The sequence below is a fragment of the Saimiri boliviensis genome, chromosome 17 (genome assembly GCF_048565385.1).
Source record: "Saimiri boliviensis isolate mSaiBol1 chromosome 17, mSaiBol1.pri, whole genome shotgun sequence".
NCBI classification, from domain to species: Eukaryota; Metazoa; Chordata; class Mammalia; order Primates; family Cebidae; genus Saimiri; species Saimiri boliviensis.
The window spans coordinates 17,314,215-17,331,403 of record NC_133465.1 but is presented as its reverse complement, the minus strand read 5'-3'; the positions used below and the strand labels follow the sequence as shown (position 1 = coordinate 17,331,403).

Below are 17,189 nucleotides of genomic sequence, written 5' to 3'. Positions count from 1 at the left end.
ACCGAGCAGGGCCTCCTCTAGACGGGAGGAAAGTCCCTGTTCCCACGAGCTTGTGTTCTAATAAGGAGAGACCATAAACAAATCTAAAAAGGAGGGGTGAACAAGGACAGGGTGGGGAAGAGGAGAGCTTGCTCGGCTATGCTGACACAGGAGGTCCTGGCACAGAGCCCTGGAAGGGCTGACAAAAGGGCAGGGGCACTTCTGTTCTGAGAACAGGGGACAGGCTCTGAAGCTAGTGTCAGCATAGGGAACCCAAGGGCACATGACCAAAGAGTGGTGGAGGTTCAGAAGCCCTCAGAGGTACTTTGGAGAGTCTAAGTGGGGCAGTGATGCCACTTGACTGGTCTAGGGAGCTTGGGCCAGAAAAGTAGCTATGAAGGGGATGAGAAGTGGCTGGAGTCTGAACACATTTAATTGGGACCTTATGTATGAAACCTGGTTCCTGAACCGGCTAGCACATGGTGCTGCCACGTGGTGTGGACTCAGTACTTACAGTACCTTCTTCTGACTGGGGGTTATGGGCTGAAGTGGGCCCCCCTATAAAGTAAGTTGAAGTACCCCAAAACATGACCTTATTTGTAAGCAGGGTGGCTGCAGATGTAATTAGTGAAGATGAGGTCACACTGGAGCAGGATGAACCCTAGAGTCAATAGGACTGGTGTCCTTAGAAGAGACAGAGACGGCCGGGCGTGGCGGCTCATGCCTGTAATCCCAGCACTTTGGGAGGCCGAGGCAGGCAGATCACAAGATCAAGAGATCGAGACCATCCTGGTCAACATGGTGAAACCCTGTCTCTACTAAAAATACAAAAAATTAGCTGGGCATGCTGGTGCATGCCTGTAATCCCAGCTACTCAGGAGGCTGAGACAGGAGAATTGCTTGAACCCAGGAGGCGGAGGTTGCGGTGAGCCGAGATCGCGCCATTGCACTCCAGCCTGGGTCACAAGAGCGAAACTCCGTCTCCAAGAAAAAAAAAAAGAAGAGACAGAGACACAGACACACCAGGGGAGACTGCCAAGGGACCGTGGAGGCAGAGACTGGGGTGACACATCAGCTAGACAAGTAACAATTGGCCTGCTCGCTTCCCATCCTCCCACCCTGGGCACCGGCCACCAGGCTTCTTCCTGCCTCAAGCCTTTGCCTGCCCACTGCTCCCTCATGCTCTGTGTGCTGCCCGAGGTCCTCAAATGGGAAGCAGATACGCATCCTCATCCCTATCATCAGCTCCAAGGCCATCTTCTCACTGTGCCTCCCCTGGCTGTGTTATCAGGCCAGTCTCTCAACAGAGTGGAAGCTCCACAGGGAAGGGGGTCCATCCGTTTTATTTACTACTTACACCTTGGCACCTGGAGCTGGCCCTGGTGCACAGGAAGCACCTGGTGGATGTGGAGGCCAAAGCAGCTCCATCCTGGAGGCTAATTCGCCAGGCTGGCTTCTGATCAACCCCAGTTCGGCGAGGGTCCCTAAGATTTGCAATTTGTTTTTTTATGAAAGAGCACATACTTGCGCCGGGCGCAGTGGCTCAAGCCTGTAATCCCAGCACTTTGGGAGGCCGAGGCGGGTGGATCACGAGGTCAAGAGATCGAGACCATCCTGGTCAACATGGTGAAACCCCGTCTCTACTAAAAGTGCAAAAAATTAGCTGGGCATGGTGGCACGTGCCTGTAATCCCAGCTACTCAGGAGGCTGAGGCAGGAGAATTGCCTGAGCCCAGGAGGCGTAGGTTGCGGTGAGCCGAGATCGCGCCATTGCACTCCAGCCTGGGTAACAAGGGCGAAACTCCGTCTTAAAAAAAAAAAAGAAAGAGCACATACTTACCTTAAATCCTGTCTTTAGGTCAAACTACCTTAATGTTATTGTACTTCAAATGTCCTACACATTCCTTCTAAACCACCCCTTCCCTATGGTATATAAGCCCTGGCTCTGGGGGGTAATGGCATGGGATCTGACATCTTGTCTCATCACTGCCTAAGAGAGACGTGGTTTCAGCTCATAAGTCCCTGATTCTTCCTAAGAAACTGCATTTGTCAGCCTCCTTCCTTGGTCCCTGAGCTTCTCCGGATGTTGTGGGTAGATTTACATAGACCTGCCCACCATGGAACCCTGGGGCAGCTGGGCAGCACCTAGACTGCAGCCTGTAGCTGTGCATTCTAATCTGTTCACCTGCATCCAGCTGGCCATCTCCCCTAGCGGGTGGAAAGCCAGGGCCATGTCAGCTTTGCTTCTGGCACGTAGTATGTGCGCAAACACCTATTCTGCTAAAAACAAATAATGACTATAACTTCCCCATTACCACTCTGCATCACTGGTACCGCTGCCTCAGTTTACAGACAAGGAAGCTAAAATCCCAGGTGAAAAAAGGCAGAGCCCCAACAATGACCACACTGAGGCCTCAACACAGGGCTGGTGACAGATAGGGGAGGGTAAAGCAGAGACAAAAGGCAGTCCATCCATTTGTCTGCATGAATCAATCCCATCCTCAGTCAGAAATAAAAAAGTGAGTTGTGCCATTCTCTCCGGGCTGTATTAAAGCGTCTCCTACAATAAGACCATCAGCTTTCATTCTGAAGGTTCCCAGGGAAAAAAAAAAAAAAGACCACCAGCTTGTTAGGTGGGAAAGGAAGGGCTTAGCCAAAACACTAAGCAGCTTTTTCTCACTGCCATTTACCCAGGAGTCCCTGAGGTTCCTGCTGCTTCTGTCCACGGTGAAATTAACAAAGCTACAGCTTGTCTTTCTCTGGGTAGAGTGCTAGGACAGGGGTCTCATCATGGCTAGGGACCTGCAGCCTCGCCCTGAGCCACCCCAAGCTCTCCAGGCATGAGCCAGAGTGGGAGGAGGGGTGCTGAAGCCCAAACAGTGCCAGCTGAGGAGAGCAGGCACTTCAACAAAAATATGATTTATCTCTTTTTAAATTCAATCATAAACTTAAAAAAAGTTAAATGCCTACAACAATTTCTTAGAGTAATACTTGTAAACAGGAAACTAATTTTTAAAATGAGTATTCTGATAGTAATTTTCATCTATTCAATTGGAAATAATCGATTACAAAATTATAGTACCTGCTGTGGGCTCAAGGGCTACCAACTGAGCACTCTCCTCCACTGCTGGCGCACAGTTTGTCTGGAGAGCATTTGTCATGCTTCAAGAAACAGAGTGATGTTCACACACTTTTCCCGCTAATCTCACTTCTGGGAATTCTACAGTGAAGAAATAATCCAAAGCATACTTAAAAAAAAAAAAAAAAAGGAAAATCAAGTTTTCTGTGCAAAGTTGACCACAGCATTATTTACACTGGTGAAGATCTGAAAAGAAGTCTGTTCTTAAGAACAACAGTGACAGAGCCACTTCTGGAGTATTTTCTGTGTGCAACCTGGTATGCAAAGTACATAATTAGCGCATGTAATTTACACAATAACCCAGGAGAGAGGCACTATGGTTATGTCTATTTTACAAGTTACAACTTCTCCAACTTAAGTTAACTTGGAGAATTTAAGTAACTTGTCCAAGGTTTAACCTTTAAAACTAAGTGTTGCTGGGCTTGGTGGCAGGCGACCGTAGTCCCAAGCTACTCAAGAGACTGAGAGGGGAGGAACCCTTGTACCCAGGAGTTCTCAGATGCAGTGAGGTGGAATCACAAACACCACTCCAGCCAGCCTGGGTGACACAGTGAGACCCCAACTCCAAAAACAACATAAATAGGCCGGGTGCAATGGCCAGCACTTTGGGATGCCAAGGCAGTAGGGATCACCTGATGTCAGGAGTTCAAGACCAGCCCAGCCAACATGGTGAAACCCCATCCCTACTTAAAATTCAAAAATTAGCCAGGTGTAGTGGCACATGCCTGTGATCCCAGCTACTCGGAAAGCTGAGGCAGTAGAATCATCACTTGAACCCAGGAGGCAGAGGTTGCAGTGAGCTGAGATTGTGCCAAAATACAAAAAATTAGCTGGGTGTGACGGCACACACCTATAATCCCAACTACTCAGGAGGCTGAGGGAGGAAAATCACTTGAACCTGGGAGGCGGAGGTTGCAGTGAGTGGAGATCACGCCATTGCACTCCAGCCTGGGCGACAGAGCAAGACTCCGTCTCAAATAAATAAAACATAAATGAATCAATCAATAAAACAAAGTGTAACTATCTAGCAACATGAAAAATGCATAAAGAGAGATCTTTTTCAAAAAAAAATCAGACTGCATAACTGTCTTATTTCTCACAAAAATGAGGTGCACCCTCTGCGGCCAAGGGCACCAAGGCCACTGCTCCTGCCCTCCTAGTTTAGGCCCCCCAATGGATTGCCTTTGGTCTCATGCTCCCTCACAAACTGGGATGATGACAAGTGAGGGGCTAGAACAGCTTCATAGTTTACAGCCACTCTGCACCGCCTGCTTGAATACCAGCTTCCCCTGCACCCAGCACACCATGATTGTGCCACCGTGTTCCAGCCTGGGCAATAGCAAGACACTGTCTCTAAAAAAATAAAATTAAATACACCAACATATGAACAACAGTTGTCCTTGTACATTATAGTTAAGATTGCAGGATTCTTTTCTTCTTTTTCTATTTTATTTTTTGCATTTTCCCAACTATCATGAATGGACATATATTACTTTTGACCAACAAGAGGCCGGGCATGGTGGCTCACATCTGTAATCCCAGCTCTTTGGGAGGCCAAGGCAGGTGGATCACCTGAGGTCAGGAGTTCAAGACAAGTCTGGCCAACATGATGAAAACACATCTCTACAAAAAGACAAAAAATTAGCAGGGTGTGGTGCTGGGCGTCTGTAGTTCCAGCTACTCAGAAGGCTGAGACAGGAGAATCGCTTGAACCCAGGAGGCAGAGGTTGCAGTGAACCGAGACTCACCACTGCACTCCAGCTTGGGTGTCAGAGTGAGACTCTGTCCCAATTAAAAAAAAACGAAACTGGCACAATGACTGACTTCATGCCTCACTATACTAGGATAAGCAAGTCACCAAGCATATTCACTCAAGGGGCTCTGCTTATCCCACTGCAAGCTGGACTAAGCTTTCCATTAGCAGTCAGCAGGAGGAGACTAATTCCATGTGTAACATCAATTTCCAAGCTGCTCCCAGTTGGAATGTCGCCTGCTGCCTGTGACTCTGTGAAAAGACACTACTACGGGCCTTGAGTTGAGGAGAAGGGGAGGAAGAATCCTTTAACAGAATAAAGCCTGACAGGGAACTTGCAGCACACAGCACGCAGCTGTCAGTGCCACGGAGGCGCCTGGGGCCCTCCCAGAGGCTCCAATTTGAGGGGTGTGGCCAGAGGTGTGGCCCAGGATTTGGGACTTTTTGGCAGATTTAAAAGCTTGAGAGCTACTGACTTAGGGAAAAAAGAAAAGGCAACTGTCAAAATAAGGAACTGCCTTTTATCCATAAACAAAAACTAACAACTATGAATCATACTGTTGCTAAACTGAACCTTAAAGTATCAAGAAACCACACAAATATATAAAGCATTCCTGTATTTGTGGAATTGACCTCAAATTATTTTATCTTTTTTTTTCTTTTGAGAGGGAGTCTTGCTCTTGTTGCAGAGGCTGGAGTGCAGTGGCCTGATCTTCGCTCACTGCAACCTCCACCTCCTGGTTCAAGTGATTCTCGTGCCTCAGCCTCCTGAGTAGCTGCGACTACAGACATCAGCCACTACATCCAGCTCATTTTTTTGTATTTTTAATAGAGACAGGGTTTTACCATGTTGGCCAGGCTAGTCTCGAACTCCTGACCTCAGGTGATCCACCTGCCTCGGACTCCCCAAGTGTTGGGATTACAGGCGTGAGCACTGCCCGGCCCTCAAATGTATTTTCAAAAAACTAACACCCATACCTGGGGCACAAACCAACAGAAATAAAAAATAACACCACCAAAAAAAAAAAAAAAAAAAAAGGTGGGGAGAGGAGAGTAGAAGCTTATTTAGCACTCATACATGAAATATGTTCTGAGCACCTTTCCTGGCTCAGGTGTTGTGCTAGGGACACTAGGGATACAGCACGAGGCATGAATGGGGTTCCTGCTCTAACAGCTCGTTTTAGTGCAGAGAGACAAAACAAAGTAAGAGAATTTCAGCTGGTGAGGACTCTGAAGACAGTAAAGAAGGATATGACAGAGATTTAAATTGTATGGCCTACTTCCCCATGTGAAGAGAAATCTATCTGTATGCCTTCCCTCCTGTTTCTATTCATATAATTTTTTAATGTCTCCTGGAAGTTGGCTATTTGAAACTAGCAACTGCTGTACTGAGCATCCATGAATAAAGACACTGTCAGCAGCTGTGACTATCTAACTTAAAACTTAGCTATGACTAATCTGATTTAAAACACCTCCCTTTTCCCTCCTACACTTATTGACAGTTTATAAACAATAGTTTACCTATACTACAAAGGATCCTTTAAAAACAGGTAAATATCGTATTGATCCATTTTCTATGGCATACATCACTGTCAATCATTATTTAGTCAATAATCCCCGATCAGCCAATTTTTTTATTTGAGAAAGGGTATCGCTTTGCTACCCAGGCTAGAATGCAGTGGCACAATCTTGGTTCCCTACAGCCTGGACTTCCTGAGCTCAGGCAATTCCTCCCACCTCAGCCCCCCAAAGTAGCTGGGACTACAGCTACATGCCACCATGCCATTTTCTTTCTTTTTTTTTTTTTTTTAGAAATGGGGTTTTGTCATGTTGCCCAGGCTGGTCTTTAACTTCTGACCTCTAGCAATTCACCTGCCTCAGCCTCCCAAAGTGCCAAGATTATAGGCATGAGCCACTGCAGGCAGCCTCCCAATCTGCAATTTTGATAGCACCCTTTTTTTTTTAGACGGTCTCTTGCTCTGTCACCCACGCTGGAGTGCGGTGTGCAATCTCAGGTCACTGCAACCTCCACTTCCAGAGCTCAAGCAATTCTCGTGCCTCAGCCTCCTAGGTAGCTGAGATTACAGGTACTCACCACCACGACTAATTTTTTCTATTTTTAGTAGAGACAGGGTTTTACCATGTTGGTCGGGCGGGTCTCAAACTCCTGACCTCAAGTGATCCACCCACCTCGGCCTCCCAAAGTGCTGGGATTACAGGTGTGAGCCACCACAGCTGGCCTTGATGACACTTGAAATTCCAAGAACAATCCCATACTCTAACAATCAGAAGAGCTCTTTAAGATCTGGGGTCCAATTAAATAACAGTTTAATTAGATATTCCTGCCTGAGTGTGGTGGTACGTGCCTGCATGCCTGTAATGCCAACACTTTGAGAGGCCGAAGCCAGAGTACAGCTTGAGCCCAGGAGTTCCAGATTGGCCGGAGCAACATGGCAAAACCCCATCTCTACAAAATACAGAAAACAAAACAAAACAAAAAAACCTGGGCATGGTGGTATACACCTGTAATCTCCGCAACCCAGGAGGCTGAGGTGGGAGCCCAGGGAGGTAGAGACTGCAGTGAGCCACAATCACACCACTGCACTCCAGCCTGGGCGACAGAGCAAGACCCTGTCTTAAAAAGAAAAAATAATAATAAAGAAAAAAGTATTACATAAGATGAAACACATAATGTTAAAATTGTAATAGATACACACCATATTTGTCTATTTTGCAGAAAGATTTAAAGTAATTTCGGCCAGGCGCAGTGGCTCATGCCTGTAATGCCAGCACTTTGGGAGGCCAGGTGGGTGGATCATGAGGTCAAGAGTTCGAGACCAGCCTGGCTAATATGGTGAAACCTCATCTCTACTAAAAATACAAAAATTAGCTGAGTGTGGTGGTGTGCATCTGTAGTCTCAGCTGCTCAGGAGGCTGAGGCAGGAGAATCACTTGAACCAGGGAGGTGGAGGCTGCAATGAGCTGAGATTGTGCCACTGCACTCCAGCCTGGGTGACAGAGCAAGACTCCATCTCAAAAAAAAAAAAGAAAAGAAAAGAAAAGAGGCCGGGCGCGGTGGCTCACGCCTGTAATCCCAGCACTTTGGGAGGCTGAGGCGGGCGGATCGCAAGGTCAAGAGATCAAGACCATCCTGGTCAACATGGTGAAACCCCGTCTCTACTAAAAATACAAAAAATTAGCTGGGCATGGTGGTGCGTGCCTGTAATCCCAGCTTCTCGGGAGGCTGAGGCAGGAGAATTGCCTGAACCCAGGAGGCGGAGGTTGTGGTCAGCCAAGATCGCGCCATTGCACTCCAGCCTGGGTAACAAGAGCGAAACAACGTCTCCAAAAAAAAAAAAAAAAGAAAAAGAAAAGTCATTTCAAAAATCGAGTAAAGGAAAGAGAACCAGAGTTCTTCAAAATCCTAGTTCCAATCCTAGCTTGTTCACTTACAAATGAGAGGATTTAGGGGAGCAAGTTCATGCAGTTTCCTTACTAACCTCATCTGCTCTGACAAGTGTGAGAAGCAAACGGACTCCTTCTAAGAGCAGGCAAAGGCCCAGGAGAGGTGATCCAGATGCCTACTGCATGTCTTGGGCAACTGCCTGACTTCAGTAGCTCAGCCATTCAATAGCCTTAACAAATCATATTCAAAACCCACTTAAAACCCAAGCCCTGTGGCAAAAATGAGCATCTTTTATACCCAACACTTGGACAGACGTGTCAATAAATCTGCCACCACTGAGGGTGTGTTCACGTCACTGATCAACTTCCTCCATGAGTCAATTTTCCACTTGAAGAGATTAACTCTCTCTAGAGTAAGCTAACCGTGACAGCCCTGCTGTGCCTCTGCCCCGAGGACTGACTGCCCATCAAAGATGCAGGGCTCCCCTGACTTACAGAACACATTTGTTCCAGCAAAACAAGATGCCAAATGAGTCTCATCTCCCACCAAATTCTTGGTCCATCCCCAAAACCCAGTGGAAGAGCCCTGAGGACTGGATACACTTCCCACAGGTAGCTGTCCCTGGCCTTTTGTGATACTAGGAAATACCTGGCTGGCAGCCACCAACCACCTCTCAGCCCCAGGCATGCCCTGCTGTCGCCCTATCTCCTGGTGGCACCACTCAGCCCTGCACCTCGGAGCTCTGCCACCTCCCACACCCTCAGGAGACCTCAGCTGGCCCAGGATCCTTCCAAGGTCCACCTTAGAAGCTGGCTGAGTTTGGCTTTTCTTTTTTTTAACAATGTATTTCCCATATTTTTGAGTTTTCAAAAGTGGACCTGCGTAGGACTCCCTTTTCAGATGCCTACTTCTTATCAAAACGCTCTCCTTCATGTGCGTACATGTCTCATGTAAGTGCACATGTGTCCGTGTATATGCATGCTCCAGCTCTACTCCCAGAGCTGGGCAAACAGAGCTGAGGCCTTGACAACTCTGGTTTACCCCTGAGGTTCCCTTGCTATGAAGACAGCTTCTGTAGACAGTCCTCTGAGGGCCTACCGTGCCTGGAAACTTCCTGGACACACTCATTAAACAGTGCACAAGAAAGCTTTCAAATTCTAGCAAGTCTCTAGTGGGTTTAAGATAACTGTGGATAGCCCTGCCACTCCTCCACTCCCTGAGAAATCCTGTACTCCCCTTAGATTTTTGCCAGGCCACCAGAGAGTGGAGGCATGGCCGGAAGGCCTGGCGGACAGCAGTAGCAGCTATTGGGGCGATGCCATAAGACAATGATCATGGCCACTGCTCCATGGCATCCTGGGCAGGCTGCCTGACACTCTGTCCTTCCCAGCTGCATAGCACCAAACCAAATTTGGATCCATCTCTAGCCATCGTATATAATCCTGCCTTTTTTTTTTTCTCACCTCTATTTTCCTTTTGCCCCAATTTCTTCTGTTATCTATTTAATCCTGTGGCATTTTGTGTGTTTTATAAGCCTACTGAAATCCTTTCTAGAGTGAAGCAGGGCAAATAAATTAAATGGTCATAACCTCTAGTAATCACTTTGCCGGGGCTCTCAGCCCAGAGGACCAGTGGTCCAAAGGAATCCATGGCATTTCCCTGGGAGCACACCTGAAGCATACCACAGCCAGGGCCAACAGTGTCAGCAAGACAGGAGGGGCCATCAGGAGAGCCAAGAAGACCCGGCTGCAGGCAGCAGCACTCACCCGGTAGGAAGCCCACCACTGCCCACTTTGGTTTCAGGACCCAAGGTGGTTTTGATTCACTTGAGTGAATCAAAAGGCAATGAAGATTTCTATTCTGTCTGCCTTCCATTTTTTTCTTTTTCTTAACAACAGGAATGCTGGGCAGTTAAACTCCACCAAGAACTGCAAGGTACCAGGCAACACAGGACTTGCTCAGGGAACATCAAGACAGCTGTAGCTCTGGCTCTGCAGACTGTAATTCAGGGAGCTCAGCAAGGGGGCTGAGAACACCACGCTAAGTATTCCTTCCTTCCCTCACCAGCCCTCGACAGAGGCCAGCCAGGGTAGAAGATCTGGCCCCTGGCCTTAGAGCAGGCATCCCCAAACTATGGCCCGCAGGCAGCATGTGGCCCCCTGAGGCCATTTATCCGCCCCCTCCCCCCGGCCGCACTTCAGGAAGGGGCACCTCTTTCATTGGTGGTCAGTGAGAGGAGCACAGTATGTGGCGGCCCTCCAATGGTCTGAGGGACAGTGAACTGGCCCCCTGTGTAAAAAGTCTGGGGACGCCTGCCTTAGAGTGTACTCGGTGAGAGGACAGCAGCAATCTTTCCTTCCAGCTCTCCACCCTGGCTCAGGGATGCTTTTCCCATCCCCATCTGCCGCCCTTTGATGTAGGTTCCCTCCACCCCAAGAACTTCTGTCATTTCTCCAAAGCCTTTTGACACTGTGGCCAGTCCTGCAAAACGTAACAGGAGATGGTAGAAAGAGCCCTGGGCATGGGTAACATATGGGCTGCTCACCCCCACCAGTTTTATAAGCTGCAGTTGAGGCCTGCTGTCATCTCTGCGTGATCTTAGACAAATCCCTCAGTCCCCTGGGCCTGAGGGTCCTCCACTGAGCTGCACAGCTTCCGCCCACACACAACAGTCCTGAACACTGACTATATGCCAGGATCATGTGAGGGCAGCCAATGCAGGTAAGCCTTAAGAGGCTCCAGCCTTGGGAGGGCAGGGCAGCTGGTGTTTCAGAAATTTTAAGACAATGAAGTAAACATGAGCGCCAGGGGCTGGGCGTGGTGGCTCCCACCTGTAATCCCAGCATTTTGGGAAACTAAGCTGGGCAGATCACTTGAGGTCAGGGGTTCGAGACCAGCCTGGCCAACATGACGAAACCCCATCTCTACTAAAAATACAAAAATCGGCCGGGCGCGGTGGCTCAAGCCTGTAATCCCAGCACTTTGGGAGGCCGAGGCGGGTGGATCACGAGGTCAAGAGATCGAGACCATACTGGTCAACATAGTGAAACCCCGTCTCTACCAAAAATACAAAAAAATTAGCTGGGCATGGTGGCGTGTGCCTGTAATCCCAGCTACTCAGGAGGCTGAGGCAGGAGAATTGCCTGAACCCAGGAGGCGGAGGTTGCGGTGAGCCGAGATCGCGCCATTGCACTCCAGCCTGGGTAACAAGAGTGAAACTCCGTCTCAAAAAAAAAAAAAAAAAAAAAAAAAATACAAAAATCAGCCAGGCGTGGTGGCATGTGCCTGCAGGACTACTCAGCTACTCAGGTGGCTGAGGAAGGAGAATCATCTGAAGCCAACTAGGCAGAGGTTGCAGTGAGCCACTGAAATCCGGCCTGGTCAACAGTGTAAGACTCCATCTCGGGTGGGCGGGGAGGGGACAAGAACATGAGCACCAGGTGAGCCTGAATAGCTGACCGCCAATAAATACTGCCCATGCTCTGACAACTCCGAAAGTGTGTCTGCAGCCCAGAATTCTATTCCCAACTCTAGACTTCTCAGATCTTGACGCCTCCACCGCACTTCTAGGAGACACTTCGATGTGTCCTGAACTCAACCCCTCAACGAACCTGCCACACCCACCCTCACCTCTGGTGCTGGCAGCTCCGCCTCCAGCTGCTCCACTTCTAGCCCTCAGAGTCATCCTCAGCTCCCCTCTCACTCTGCCCAGTCCTCTAGCAAGGCCTGTCGGCTTGTCTTTAAAACATACCCAGAACCCAGCCACTACCCAGACCTCTGCAGCTCTGCTGGGTCCAGACCCCCACCATCTCCCACCTGGAAGCGGACAGTGGCCTCCTTATCTAGCTCCCTGCTCCCATCCTGCCCATACACAGCCCAAGGGATCCTCCTAACCCTCTTCTTCCCCGACCTCACTGTGAGTCAAAGAAATTTCTGACATAAACCCAGAAGGCCCAGCACCAGGCCACTGAGTGCACGGTCTCTAAGGTAAGCACAGTGCAAGTGTTTCAAAAGCTCCTAGCAATGATATCATCACAGCATCCAAACATGGACACAAAAGAACCCATCTGGATAGACTAGCAATTCAAGGAACACACCCAGCCAGAGAGTTGAGAGGCCCTGCCCTACACCTCCTCCAGGCCCACTTCTGCCATGCTCCGTCACTCAGTGCTACCTCACTGGCTGCCTTTCTTCAAATACCCTGAGCACACTCCCACCTCAGGGCCTTTGCACAGCTGCCCTTCTGCCTGGAAGGCTCTTCCCAACCTCCACAAGGCTCACTCCCCCACTCCTTTAATCCTGGATCCATTAATACTGCAAGCCACCCTCCCTTACCTCACCCAAGACACTCAGCAGGACTGCTTTTGTTTTGCTGTTTTCCAGAGCACTCATTACATAACATGCTGAATAATTTATATTGTACTTTTCTTTTCCATTATCATGTAAGCTCCACAAGGGCAGGGGGCTCCACTCTGTGCTCAGTGCCTGGCCCCCCAAGGGAATTCAATAAAGACAGAGAAGAGTGCAGGTAGGGCAGGCTTCAAAAGGAAAAGCCCAGAGCTGTGCCTACAGGCAGACGTCAGCAGGCCTAGAAAGGTCTGGAATGCTTCTGTGGGAATAGGAGGACCCCCAGACTGACGGCAGGGGACAGAACTGGTAGAAGCAACTGAGGTCTGCAACGTCAAAGGCCCCTGCAGGGCCTGGCATCTAACGGGGCTTTCTGAGATTCAGGATCCTGCATCCTTTATAAAGATGGAGGGTGGGTGAGACTGGGAGAGGCTGACAGCAGGAAATTGGTCAGAAAGCTGGCACTGAATTGAGGCCATGGAACAAGATGGACAATTGGAGAGATTTCCGAGGTCAGATCTACAGATCTATGTGGGAGGTGAGAGAGAGGGAGGGGCAGAGGGAGGATGAAATGGCATAAAGCACATCAATGAAAGCTCTCCTCAAACATCCTCGTGATTACTGCCAGTCACACGAGAGGCCTCTCCAGCTGTGGCTGCTCTCGTGTGAAGAGGACCTCCCAGCAGCTTGCCTCCTCTGCCTCTGTGGAGTCTGGAGTCCCAGATCCACTCCTCACAAACATCTCTCCTGAATCGCAGCCTGTATCTCACCTGACGGTTTTCTGAATGGCCGGCATCAGTCTGAATTTTCCACTGCCAATTTCCAAGAAGGTGTGCTCCAAACAAATCCATGGGTGTGCATAGATTAAGCACTTACCTTACACTCAACCCTTTGTGAAGCATCAAGAAAGAACAGAGAAGAAACACGGGCAGAGTCCTTGCCCTCCACTCCGACAGTCCCCTACCCTCTGACTGGGAGGGAGTAAGATGTGGAGAGGATGCACACACCCAACAGTTAAAGGATGAAATGCAATCCAGGTAACACGTGTTTGCTTAAAATTCATCTGGAGCATAAGAACGCTTCAAAAAAATATATTGTTTTATCTTCAATTCCTATCAGGGCTGAAAGACAGGAGAAATCCACATGGGCTGGATACCTTAAGCAACTTGCCAGGTTGGAGGAACAGGGGACAGGTGGTGGGAGCAGCATCCAAGCAGAGAGAACAGAATGGCACAGGCAAGGGTGCAGAGGCAGGGCCAGAGACAGCCGCAGCGGAGGAGATGGCCAGCCTGCAGGCCTGCCAGGCCGTATTTAACACGCAAACGTCCTAGGAAAGCCAGTCTGCCAACGGGAGAGCTAGAGGGCCAGGGGAGCACAGAATTAGCCACCAGGGCTCAAAACAGACCTTGTCAGTTACCAAATGGACAGAACACAGAAAAAACAAAAAGGGAACTCCATGGAGAGTTCTATGGGACCTGCTGAGAACAGCAGCCCCTGAATATCCAGGGAGTGAAGTGGGCATGTAACTCCCAATGCCTCTGGGTGACCCTTTAAAGCACACTTTTATCATTTACATTCTTTACAGTGCAGAACTGGCCTTCCTTACGTTTTCTAATGTCAGTTTAGAAGAAGTCAAAATCCTGTATAAACTGTTAGGGGAAGACAGGGGCATGAAGGAAAATATCCTAGAGCTAAATATAGTGATCGCACAAATACCCAAGTCAAACAAGCTGTAATATTAATGAGGCATGAATGAACAGTAACTGTTTCCAGGGCTGAATAAAGGCTGGCCACCTTATCAGGGAAGTCACACAAAAGCTCTCTGTCGTGCCCCTTCTTGTAAGAAGAGTAGAAGAGAACAGACACCTTTCTTCTCTGTAGCAGAGACCCCACTTGGGACCGAAGGTAGATTAGACTGAGAGCATTTTCTTGTAGGCAACAGTGAAAATCTGTTTTCAGTTTAACCTGCTACAGTTGTAGGGCTCTGATCAGGATACATTATTAATTAGTAGAAAGAGAAGCCCCATTTTTAGTTACCCATTGAATTAGGTATCTTCAAACACCATGACCTAGAATTGACAGTACAGCTAACTCTCTGTTTTCCATGGTAACGGGGATTCAGGAAGAAAAGCAGTTAACTGGGAAGCAAAAAAAAAAAAAAAAAATCCCATTTTATTCAGGGCAAGGCATACATGACTGCACTCAGGATGATGGCTTCCAATGACCATCCACTGAGGATCTTATATTTGTCTGGCGCTGTGAGGTTTAAATCACATATTTCCGATCCAACAAGTCAAGTTGTCTGGCTCACCACTGTGGGTGGGCCTGGCAGGTAGCAGAGCCCCTCCATTTTGTCAGGGAGTGGGCACATGGGGAGAGCATGGGCCATCACCCACGCCTTACCCAAAGAACAGCTCCCCTGCTAAACCTTTGACAGAGCTTCTAGCAAGTGACATGTGATCCTGGGAGGGGAGCAAGACCAGGCCACAAGCTCCCAGAAGAGAGAAAGAAAGGGCTCCTGGGCCTGCTGGTGGCCAAACCGCCAGGCCCAGAGGAGACAGGAAGAGAGTTGGCTGTACTGGCATGGCAAGCATACCCCCAGCAAGCTGCCCAGCATTTCTAGTAAGGAAAAAAGCAAACCGCCGTCCCACCTCGGGCTGCGCGGTCACAAGTGAGGCAGGGCTGGGACCAGTCGCCATTTGGGCGGGAGGCCGGCCCCAGGTGCGGCAGGAAGGGGTGGCGCTGGCTCAGTGGCTGCAGCTCCTCACTCTGACCCAGCGGGGCCCCTGTGCGGTGCTGGGGGCACAGCGAGGCCTCAGGCGCTGTGGGGCAGGGACACACACACACACAGAGAGAGACACGCCATTAGAGGGAGCGCAGCAGCCCCTGCAGGAGGTAGAGGCCAAGGCCGCTCAGGGTCAACCCCGCAGCCCACCGCAGTGGAAGCCGTGAAAAGCCCGCTGACCACATTCTGACCCTGAACATGCAGCTCAAGCGTAAGGTCTGAGGGAACCAAAAACTTCAGAGCTGGAACTGTGGCAGTATCAGTTAGCCCAGCAGAACCTAGGGCTACAGGCCCTGGATTCGGTGCGAGGAGGAAGGGTGGATCAAACCAGGCTCCTGTACCCACACTGTCCCACCCCTACACATGCAAAGTTCCACAAATTCTTCATGGAACGTGAAGCTGTTTCAGCTCCTTGCTTAGTATCCTCTGGCTTCTTGAGAATAATGACTGTGAAAAGCACATAAAGAGAATGGCCGCTCCCCTTGGCCTGCATCAAAGCCACAGACACAGTCACAGGAAGAGAGGAAGTCAAGGCAGGTTGGGACCAACTCTACAAAGGGAGCCCCTCTGGGGGTTGGTAAGAGAGTCCTTGAGAGAAATAAAACAATTTCACTTCTTAAAGGGCAATCTTCGTTTTTTGATGCAACTTTACCCTGTTCGAGACTTCTGAGATTAAGGTTAAATTGTTTTCAAGTGGTTTACCTAAGGTCACAACCTTGGCTTAAGCAAAGCAGTTCAAACTAAGGAGGAAAACGACAACTACATATGGGACAAGAATATGTTAACCTGCTTCCAGCTTGGTAATAATTCAGAATTCCTAGAGGCAGGAAATCTGACTTTAATATGCAAATCCCTCATTTGACACGTTTCTCAAAATGCTAGCAGTGGCGATACAATGTCAGATCGAAACCTGCAAAGGCAGGAAATGTTAGTAAATGGTCTGGTAGCAGAACACTGACTAAGCATGGGTTGACTGAGGTCTGCTGAACTACAAACTGCCTTTAAAAAAAGTTTTCGCTGTGCTGACATAGTGTTACTAGGGATCTGCACTTTTGTTTTTGCAGCCAGAAGATAAAATTTATAAAACCCCCACCTCCATCCTCACCCTGCCCCACAAAGGCCACTAGGGCCACCTGTCTCTCTGAGTATGGGGTCCAAACTGCGGCTGGCACAGCACTGTGAAAATGGAGAGGCACCTGTTCAGGGACCACTTCCAATGAACAGCCAGGATGCCAACGTAGCTCACAGAGACCAGCTTCCATCAGGCCCTGAACTCCACTCTGTTCCCGATACCTCTTCCAAACACAGGACAAAGTTCCAAAATAATCCTACATGCAAAACCAGAACACAGACCAGCCCGACTCAATGCAGACCAGCCATACAACCAAATCACCGACAACTCTCATTTGCATGTTTGGAAGGGAGGCCTTGTTCACACTAGCAACCTGTAGAAGTTTTTTTTTTGCTGAAGTAGAATAACACTGAGCCATTCAAGAGACTTGCAGCTCAGTCAGTAGAAAAACACTTAATATGAGATTAAAGAAACAAGATTATCAAGAAAGAGCATTTGTTTCCTCCTGGCTACCAGAGTTAACTCCCCATTGTATGTGCAGCAGGACAACCCCTTTGCTGCCAGACCCATTCTGACAAGGAAGCAGACAAGACCTGTCTCTGCCCACTGTCTGCCCAGATGTACAGAATGAGACCACGAGGCAGCAAGGGGCATTAGAGACCCCTGAACCAGAGCAGCCAAGGAACTAAAAGTCCCTTTATAACCAAAA

General features: G+C 49.0%; 1 protein-coding gene across 5 annotated transcripts in view; it reads right to left on the bottom strand.

Moving 5' to 3' along the window:
• The window catches only part of EPN2 (epsin 2), a 98,323-nt gene that overhangs the window by 33,351 nt on the left and 47,783 nt on the right, over positions 1–17,189 (bottom strand). For 3 of the 5 annotated variants that reach the window (XM_039476775.2, XM_074388264.1, XM_074388265.1), the window contains one exon: positions 15,275–15,445. The exons of the other annotated variants lie outside the window; for them this stretch is intronic. In XM_039476775.2, the coding sequence (XP_039332709.2) occupies positions 15,275–15,445 (171 nt within the window). The remainder of the gene's footprint in view (positions 1–15,274; positions 15,446–17,189) is intronic. 5 annotated transcript variants of the gene reach the window in all.